The 10575-nt window shown below is 40.3% G+C and overlaps 1 protein-coding gene across 1 annotated transcript in view; it reads right to left on the bottom strand.

Annotated features, from left to right (window-relative positions):
• Nucleotides 1-4033: 4033 nt before the first annotated feature.
• The window catches only part of b3glctb (beta 3-glucosyltransferase b), a 35588-nt gene continuing 29046 nt past the window's right edge, over nucleotides 4034-10575 (bottom strand). The window contains exons 12-15 of the mRNA XM_034683975.1: nucleotides 9115-9214; nucleotides 7710-7829; nucleotides 5908-6052; nucleotides 4034-5408 (exon numbers count right to left, since the gene is read on the bottom strand). Of these exons, the coding sequence (XP_034539866.1) occupies nucleotides 5274-5408; nucleotides 5908-6052; nucleotides 7710-7829; nucleotides 9115-9214 (500 nt within the window). The 3' untranslated portion in view covers nucleotides 4034-5273. The remainder of the gene's footprint in view (nucleotides 5409-5907; nucleotides 6053-7709; nucleotides 7830-9114; nucleotides 9215-10575) is intronic.

Below are 10575 nucleotides of genomic sequence, written 5' to 3'. Positions count from 1 at the left end.
TCTTTACTCCTATTCTACAACTTTGCTGTATAAGTGACAGTATTCAATTCTAATGAAGACAGACAGACTTGGGAAAAAGAGATGAATCCTCTTTCTACCATTTGCAGAAAAACAGTCCTTTATTTGACGTTTTGCAGTATTATAAAACAGAATGAATCATAAGAAACAATGTATTAGGAGAAATACTGTGATTTGTTGTGTTCTATGAGAAACATTTGAACAGAGAAAGTTTTAAAAGCATAGAGAGTTGTTATATATTCAGCTGAAAGGAGGTTTGCTGCACATTTCATTACGCCACACCTGGGTGGTTCACAAACAGGTTGGTCAGGTGGTTGGTTTCACTGTTCAACAGAATCCAGCACGCTCCACTACACCTCACAAACTCACAGGCCAGCTGGTGAAAAGGAGGAAACAAAAGCTGTCTTTGCAGCCTTTACAAGTGAACATCAAGGACACATTGAAAAAACATGAATGCAGTGTGAAACGGATTTGTGCAACAAGTGAGGTTTAACTACTTTTACAATAAGATGTATGAGTTCTATGATCAGACACACTGATTCAAAAGAGATAGGTGAGGTTTCTTAATCCATTATTGCAAGCTAACCTTACTGAGCAGCACATAAATCACTCACTTAAACTCTTCCTGTCCCATTAAAATTACTAACCATAGACCTTTCTGGAGTCCCTGAGCTCCCTTGTCTAGTGGGTTCCTGCTGCTGTGGACGTGCCAAACGACAGCTGCTACAACTCTTACTGTCTCACAACTATAATCTCTCTCTTCATCTCCCTCTATCCCTCTTTCCAACCCCGACTCAGTCTCAGCAGATGTGTGTCTAACATGAGTCTGGTTCTGCTCAAAGTTTCTGCCTGTTAAAGGAAGTTTGTCCTTGCTGCTGTAACTTGCTAAATGCTGCAAAGTGCTCTGCTCATGGTGGATTAAGATGAGATCAGACTGAGTCCTGTCTGTAAGATGGGACTGGATCTTATCCTGTCTTGATGTTGGGTCTTTGTAGTATTGAACGTTACTACCCATAGACCTTTCTGGAGTCCCTGAGCTCCCTTGTTTCGTAGGTTCCTCTGAATTGCTGCCTTAGACATCCTGCTGCTGTGGACGTGCCAGACTCCAGCAGCAACACCTACTACTGCTATCCGTCTCATCACTATCATCTCTCTCTCTCTCTTCATCTCCCTCTATCCGTCTTTCCAACCCCAACTTTGTCTCAGCAGATGTGTGTCTAACATGAGTCTGGTTCTGCTGGAGGTTTCTGCCTGTTAAAAGCAAAGTGCTCTGCTCATGGTGGATTAAGATGAGATCAGACTGAGTCCTGTCTGTAAGATGGGACTTGATCTTATCCTGTCTTGATGTTGGGTCTTTGAAGTATTGAACGTTACTACCCATAGACCTTTCTGGAGTCCCTGAGCTCCCTTGTCTCGTAGGTTCCTTTGAGTTGCTGCTGTGGACATGCCAGACTCCAGTGGCAACACCTACTACTGCTATCCGTCTCATCACTATCATCTCTCTCTCTCTCTCTCTCTCTCTCTTCATCTCCCTCTATCCCTCTTTCCACCCCCAACTTGGTCTCAGCAGATGTGTGTCTAACATTAGTCTGGTCCTCCTGGAGGTTTCTGCCTGTTAAAGGAAGTTTGTCCTTGCCACTGTAACTTGCTAAATGCTGCAAAGTGCTCTGCTCATGGTGGATTAAGATGAGATCAGACTGAGTCCTGTCTGTAAGATGGGACTGGATCTTATCCGGTCTTGATGTTGGGTCTTTGTTGATAATAGAACATAGAGTACGGTCTAGTCCTGCTCTGTTTGTAGAAGCGTCCTGAGATAACGTTTGTTGTGATTTGGCGCTTTATAAATAATGATTGATTGATTGATAGACCAGGGAATTAGGATGAAATCTCAATGCATTCATGACAACTGTGTGTGTGTTCACGTCTGTTCCAAGAAATGTGAGTTTATAATTATTTGTTGTTTGTAATTTTCATTTAAATATGAAAGAGCAACACTGAGCTTGTAGCTGAATCCTGATATGAAGAGAAGCGTAATTAAAAATGGAACAAAAATGACTTCTAAGAGTTGAACACAGCAGACTGATTAAACGTCAATCCTGTGTTGCTTTGAGTTTAGTATAAAGCACATTATCTCGAGCTCACAGAAAACAAAAATAAAAGACAGAGAATAATATAATTAGATAAGAGTTATACATTAAAAATTATGAACTGATGTAATGAGTAATTTAACAGCTTTGTCTTTATTCTCTCTGAAGAGGAACAAATGCTACCGATTCAGTATTTATCACAATATGCCATCAGTGGAGCATCACACAAAGCTTCACAGGGAAACTCTCACTATGGGCTGTCAATAACCCTGTTCCTATGGTTACTGTGTCACAGTGACATGATACTCAGGCACTTCATGACTTTTATGAAGGTGGTCTCAACGAGAGTAACAAGTCCAAAAAAAAGAGAAGAGAATAACACAAAGGAAAGGAAAAGCTGTGCTCTTTTAATATCATGAACGAGCGGTGTAATCAGTTTGTGACATGGACGCCTGTTTTCATCTGAAACATTGAAAAAGAAACTAATAAAGGGAGTGACTCATAGAATGAAAAACTCCCACCCTCTCACATAACATTTGAAGGAGCCACGCTTAATTTCTAATAAACTGTGTCGACTCAAACTTCACGTCTAATGTTCAGCAGTGATTCATTCAAATGCGTGGTGAACTCCGACTGGGTCCGTGTTTGTTGTTATTCCAGGAATTAGAGTAAAGTGGAGGAAGGCAGACATCAATTTGTGTTTCTCTCTGTGTTTCCTTCAACAGCACGTCTTCTTTTACTCAGTGTGTTGGATGCAAACAAAGCACACAACAAAAGTTTGTTCAACCTTGTGAATACTTTATTTAAAATGATCCCCAAAAAGTACATTTCACTTTAAAGAGATAACATCGTTTCAGCTGAACAACAAGCACAGAGAAAAACAGGTGCAAAGGCATTTTATGCAGGCTCATGCACGTTGTGCTTGTAATTACTTTTGAGCATCCACACTCACACACTCACACACTCACACACTCACACACACACACAGTTTTCTGTTCATAGAAGAAAAAATAATACTTGTCTAAGCGTGCCCCACATACAGAGGCTACAGTTCTTGTCGCAGCAGTTGCAGGTTCAATTCCCAGCCTCTACCATTTGCTGCATGTCTTCCCCCGACTCTCTACTCCCCACATTTCCTGCCTCTCTCCTGCTTTCCTATCAAATAAATGCAAAAATGCCCAAACACATAACTTTAAAAAAAAGGGTCTTCCCTGTGGTGAAGATGTTTAGAGGTAAAAATTAAAATTCATAATTGTAGCTTCAAAATTTTATTAAAAAAACATTTTGAAAGGATTTGAAAAATCCAAACTTTTTAGTTGAACTTGTATTTGATTGAATTAATACTAAAGATAGTTCTGAAATAAGCAGGTTATGTTTGTGTTATCAGCACAATGATTTCAGGTATCATTGAAATCAAACCAAATAACCTAAATGTCTGAAATCTAGTAGGTTAGAGTTTTCTATTGTACATGAATCATCTGTATTCTAGTAAACACACAAGTTTTAAATCAGGCAACAACCTCTGGTCTTAAAATATGAAGCCCATGCCGAAGTGTAATAAACTGCAGTTCATTGAGCGTCCACTTGAGGCTTGCTGCAGAAACACCAGAAACCACATACACACCCATTCAAAGAAGAAGATCTTTACAGCAGAAATAAACATGTTACAGTCTGGTTCTTAAAACGGTTTAGGTCTCAGTCGCTCATTTCTCTATCCCACACACTATACCGGGGGGAATTATTCTATAACTTGTTATTTTTGAAAATATTAAACTTACAAGTTATGCCCAAATAAGGGCATGGCTGACTTAATTGACAGGCGGGCACACTGTAGCTGTTAGCGAACAGGTTAAAGGCCTGCCTCTTTACCTCACACTAGCTTGGATGAAGTTAGGTTGAGTTCAGCATTTCCAATATGGCACCCGCCGAGGATCAGCTTCAAAACAGCTCTTCAGAGGCAGATGGGTGACATCACGGATACTACGTCCATTTACTATACAGTCTATGGTTTCATGCCATGATCTTCATTTCCAGAGTTCAACCTCTCAAGGACTCACCTGACTACATAATAAAATATAAACAAACTCTGAGTATCACTTTGACAACACTGCCCAAATCATTCACATTGTTTGACTCTCTTACTGTAACACTAAATACCCAGAGTAGAATACAACATTAATACACCATCATAACAAAAACATTCTCATAATCTCTCTTAGATAAATTAAAAACCTTTGATTCACACTCAGACACACACTTTGAAGATTAAAGCACCACTGTGGCTTCATGCTGAGTGGGTAAGTGTGCAGGAATACTCGAAACACACTGCCACCTTGATATCAATGGATGTCCTGCAAAGGCAAAGCTCCATCTATCCACTCCACAACACTCCCGTGAGGAACTTATAGGTTGAGTTGAGTTTGGCACATGCTGTTGACCGAGCAGGAGGATCTATGTCTTTGCTGATCTTGTCCTGTACATTTTGTTGCGGCAACACTGTCCAGAGTATGGGGGTGTGGCTGTCGAGCTACAGGTGGGCGGACCTTCCTGGTCACGTGACCAATTTATCAATGAGACGGTGACGCTGTGGTCTTGATTAGCTCAGGCAGACACCTGCTAGAGAGGCGAGAAGAAAGAGACGCCGTTGTCAGAAGCCGTGGAAAGACATTCTTGCGAAGTTTTCCCCTTTTTCCGTTGAGTTTTGTCGTGTGTTATATATGTTAACTTAAATATGAACTGTCATCCGAAACCCTGAGGGGTAACGAGAAGGAAGCAGCGTGAGCTGGTCCCGGAGCCATGAATGGTGTCCTGGAAAGGAGTCAGCACAGGTAAGGTCCGCCTTTTTCCCTTTGCCTTTTGCTCGACAGCCACCTGATTCCTTCTGTAGTATGGCACGGGCAGCCAACGCTTGGATGCCCTAGACCGAGCTCGTGCGAGGGTTGTGTTGCCGTGACAATTTGTAAGTAGGGTTAATCACAGCAACGGACAATGCTGTGTTCATCACCATACTTCTGACCCACAGAGGCTTATGTGTCCACCTGTCAATTCAGATCTGAAGAAGCCAGAGGTGAAACATCGATCAAACTATGAGTCATCATGACCTAGATGACTGAGAACCTCCACAGACACATGATGAATTCTTTCCTCTCTGGTACACACACACTGTATCTACAGCTCATCTCGTGTGTTTGTGTCCTGTAGCCAGTGTTTGTAGACGGCTACGGGGTCGATGTTCCAGTGCTTGTGGAAGGAGATGGCCTGCTGCGAGGAGATAAGCGTCTCTGGATAGTCATCCGGTCGGGCCTAAAATATCAAGAACAAGTGCGAGTTTGTCTTTGTGTCTGTGTCATGTGTGTACTTACCGTCTAATCTAGTCATAATGAAGGGGATTCCTGCTCTGGGGGTGTTTATTAAAAAATTATATTAATTTAGCTTTCGTAAGAAACAAGGCAGACACTGTTTAGAGAAGACAAACAAGGAGGGAGGTTTTCAGACAATCACCTGATCCTGAAATGATTGCGCTGTAACCGTGTTACAAGGGACAAACTGTAATACTGAACAATAATAATTATAATGGATTTTTGTAATATTAAGTTATGATTCTGGCCAATGAGTCAAGAACAAAATCAAGCAGCTAGCTAATGTCTAAAAGCACATCATCTTCCCCTTGTAATACCAGCATGTAACAGCCTTGTTTGTAGAATATCATTTGTTGGTATATTTGGCAAAGGAAGGAGCTCACAATTTATCCCAAACAAGTGCTGATGTGTGTGTGTGTGTGTGTTGAGTCTGAGTCCCCTACCTGGTGGAATAATGGGCTGTGTGTGATGGGAACACCCAGTGAAGTGAGACATCTGCCCAGCACCATGTCATCAGGAGCATCATCACTGAAGCAGCCGCAACTGCTGGAGACTAACCTGGACACGGCCACCCTGCTGAGCACCATGCTGCACAGGAAAGACATAAAAAGACACAAATAAAGAGGAGATGGTGAAAAACAAACAGTGAGTAAATGATGGAGATGAATCATCAGGTGGTAAAATGCAAACTTTAAAGGAAGGCTGACTTTTGTGTTGTGAATACACTGCTTATAACTTTGCCAATAACATAAAATAAGTCATTTGATCTGTTTTTTTTATAGACATAGTGATCGTAGAAGTTTTATATCCTTGTCATAACTGTGTGTTCAGCCAAAAAGGAAATTTATGAGGCGTATGAATGAGGGGGAGACAAATTTGAAAGCTGCTAATGTTCAAACAAAGCAGCAAAGAGGAGAGACTGTGGGGACGTAACAGAAAAAAAACAGAGTTCTACTTCACTGCAAAAACTCAAAATCTTACCAAGTGAAATTGTCTCATTTTTAGTCAAAATGTCTTCTCCCACTTGATTTAAGATAAATTTACTTAACAAGTAACATTTGAGCAAGATAGAGGGACTTGTTTTAAGAAATCTTAAATATCTGGTCAAGTGAAAACCATCTTGAAATGATCTTGTTTTGAGTTGTAATTTAGAAGAAACAAGGTTTATTTTACATTTCAGACATTTTTCCAGCTGAGATTTTATTTGTAGAAGACGGATAATCTTGATTTAAGACAAACACTTTACTTGATTTAAGTAAATGCATTTTATTGGAGAATCTATCAGAAAACAGCTCCATTGATGAAAGAAAGAAAGAAAGAAAGAAAGAAAGAAAGAAAGAAAGAAAGAAAAGTTGTTTTTTTAAGGGTGGGTTTCAGTTTTCAGGCACTGTTTCTTCTAAATCGGATAAAAAATATCCATCCTCAAACTACATGCACACAATGAAACACCTACTTTAGAGCATAGCTGGCTAATCCTAAAAAAACAACATGACTGAATATTAGTATATCCAGCTCACTATGAGAAGACATTATATTTCAAAATGCTCAAATTAAACTCTGTAATCTTATTTCAAGTTCAAGATGGTCTTAAACCAAGAGAAGTGCTGCTATAATACAACTCAAATTAAGGTGAATATATCTCAAATGAAGAAGTTGACATGAAATTTGTTAGTGCAAACATATTTTTTTTGGGTGAAAAAATAATAATTGTGAGCATTCCTAGCTTATTCTGAGACACTAAGCTTTAAAATACAGGTCAAATATTGCTTAAAATAAGTTTGCCCTGCTAATTTTAAGATCACTGTTTTCTAAATATTACGTCTCATTTTAAGAAATCTTACCAAGCAAAATTTCACTTGTTCTATTGGCAGATTTTTTTGCTTATTTCAAGTTAAAAGTACCTTGAAATACGTTTTTTTTTTTCTTGTTTTATGAGGGGTATTTTTGCTGTGTATGATATTTGCTAACTTATAGCCAATGTCTTAACAATCCTTTTTTTTAAAGTTATAATTTTGGGCTTTTACACCTTTATTGATAGAGGAGAAGACAGTAGATCGGGCAGGAAACTGGGAGAGAAGCTGGAACTGAACCCGGGCCGCCCACGACCCAACCATTAGGCTAAATCGGCGCCCTGTCTTTACAATCCTGAGAGTCAGGTTGAAGTTAATGATAAGCAATGCAGGGTAAGTTTGACCACCGCTTAGTACAAACAGCACAACCCATTTCCTCCCTTCCTCAGCCTCACCCTCCTCCTCCTGTGGTGTAGCTGTAGCCATGGTGAACCAAGCCGAAGCCGTACCTCTCCCCCAGACTCACTGCTTCTTTTGGGTCATAGCAACGCAGCAGACGTCTCAGCCGGGGTAAACTATAGAAGACAACAATCAACAGTGAGCAGAGACCAATGAAAGAACACAGAATGAAAACCCACTGAAACTCTTCACAGGATTGAGAGGGGATCAAATCCATTATCTAAAGCTGCCTCTGTGTAGCATGAACATTTTCACATATTCAAATTTCCACAGGTGTTCTCATTTCTTTTACCTGATGCAGCTTTTCTCCAGGCTGTGTGGGCATGCATGCATTGACATATCTCTCATCTTTGTTTCAGTTTTGGTGCAGCCAAGAGATGGTTACAACTTTCAGACAGTTTCTCTAACCTGAGTTGAATTTAATTAGACAGCGTATGCAGGATATCTAAGTACACTGCTTGACAAAAGTCTTGTCACATAAGGATATAGTGGGAAAGTGGCAGAAGGTTGATTTTTCTGATGAATCATCACCTGAACTGCATCCCGATCGCTGCAAATACTGCAGAAGACCTGTTGGAAACCGCATGGACCCAAGATTCACCCAGAAAACAGTCAAGTTTGGTGGAGGAAAAATCATGGTTTGGGGCTACATCCAGTATGAGGTGTGTGAGAGATCTCCAGAGTGGCGTTGCCTGAAACATCAAGAAACTCTTGCTGCCCATTACATTCCAAACCACAAGAGAGGGCAAATTCTGCAGCAGGATGGTGCTCCTTCTCATACTGCAGCCTCTACATTGAAGTTCCTGAAAGTGAAGAAGTTCAAGGTGCTCAAGGATTGACCTGCCCAGTCACCAGACATGAACATTATTGAGCATGTCTGGGGTAAGATGAAGGAGGAGGTTTGAAGATGAAATCTAAGATTCTTGATGAACTCTGGGAGTCCTGTCAGACTGCTTTCTTTGCCATTCCAGAGGACTTTGTTGATAAGTTATTTGAGTCATTGCCAAGACATATGGATGCAGTCCTCCAAGCTCATGGGAGTCATACAAGATATTAACTATTTTTACCAAGGCACCATGAATTTATGTTCTGATGTTATTGGAGCATGTTTGTGTATTCAAAGGAAAGTATATGTTTAATTTTTACATTATTTTTGTATGTGACAAGACTTTTTATCTGACCTTTCTGTCCTAATTAAATGAAAAAACCTTTGCCTTTCATATGAGCCATTTCTGATTCCAATTGATCAACTACAAGTAAACTTATTATTTTGTTTTTCCTACAACTTGGATAAGTGACAAGACTTTTATTAGGGACTGTATACCACATAATTTATGTAACACAGGAATCATTAAGCATAACGTTTATTTTTAAGGTGTCAAAAACTTGTCTTTCAGATACCTGATGAGCGTATCATCATCAACAATGAGCAGCCAGTCAGCCTTTGGCACAGCTTTGCTCAGGAACCGCCTCAAGATGGCAAAAGTCTTCCCACAATGCCCTGCAGCGAGACAACAAATACACAGACAGTGGAAAAAAGTCAGAGATTGGCAGTTCTGATTTGATGCTAATAAAATTCAACAGTGAAAGTAATTTAATTTAATTCACAAATAGAATTACAAATTGTTTTCAAACCCTGAAGAGGAAGGAAAATGTTTTGATGCATGTGATTTGGTTTGTAACAGAGAGCGAAACATTCATTTGTATTTGCGAGGAGTAAATGGGTTTGGCACTTTTTGCACAGAGATAGTTACAAGCATGTCATATGATAATGTGAGACTAGAAAAAGGAAGATCTCCTGATATAATTATTCATATCTTTTGATGTGTGTTGTAATTACTTGTTTTTCTCTGCTATGTAGAAGCCAGGCGCACAAACTCTGCTATTGTGAGCTAAAAGTGATTAAAACTCACGGGTACTGCGTGTACCGCACAAACATGATCTCTATCTACTTCAAAGGATTGCACCAAAGCTCTTACTGTTGCAAACTAGTTTACAAAGATTCAATACCAGACATTAAAACTTTTACAACAAAGGCTTGGAGCTGGCTTAAACCAAACTAGAGCTTTACTCATTGTCACATGGACACGTGACCTGCTTCACCCTCACAACCCCTCCAGTGGACTTCGATCCTCCAATGAAAACCTCCTCACCCCATTCTGTAGGACCAAGCACCGAACTTGGTGTGACAGGGCTGACTCCATTGCTGTCCCCGCTGTCTGGAACTCCCTCCCCAAACAGATACACAACTCCACTGACCTCCAAACATTCAAATCCCAGCTCAAAACTCACCTCTTCAGAACTGCTTTAACTGTTAATGTTTTTATATCCACTGTGTTTCTATTTTGTTTCTTCATTCTGTCTTTTAATGTGTGTTCTTTGTGAAGTGTCTTTGAGTTTTTTGAAAAGCGCCATATAAATAAAATGTATTATTATTTTGCAAGTTAGCAATCAGAAGAAGAAGAAAGGTACTTTATTAATCCCCAGGGGGGAAATTCAATTTTTTCCACTCATGCTATTTTTGGATATGCGACACATACAGTTTTTTTTTTTTGGTATATACATACAAATGCACACACATGCAGTGAACATGCTTAGGGAGAGATGTCAGGGTGAGGTTACTGCCGTCAACCAGCGCACCCCAAGCAGTTGGGGGTTCGGTGCTTTGCTCAAGGGCACCTCGGCAGTGCCCAGGAAAGTGAACCAGCACCTCTCCAGCCACCAGTCCACTTGCCAAACTTCATCCATGCTAGGACTCGAACCGGCGACCCTTCTGTTCCCAAGCCAAGTCCCTATAGACTGAGCTACTGCCGCCCCCAGATAATCAGACTTTTATTCTGATGATGTCTAATACAAGAGGAA

Source organism: Notolabrus celidotus, chromosome 5 (genome assembly GCF_009762535.1).
Source record: "Notolabrus celidotus isolate fNotCel1 chromosome 5, fNotCel1.pri, whole genome shotgun sequence".
NCBI classification, from domain to species: domain Eukaryota; kingdom Metazoa; phylum Chordata; class Actinopteri; order Labriformes; family Labridae; genus Notolabrus; species Notolabrus celidotus.
This window is presented reverse-complemented; position numbering and strand designations above follow the sequence as displayed.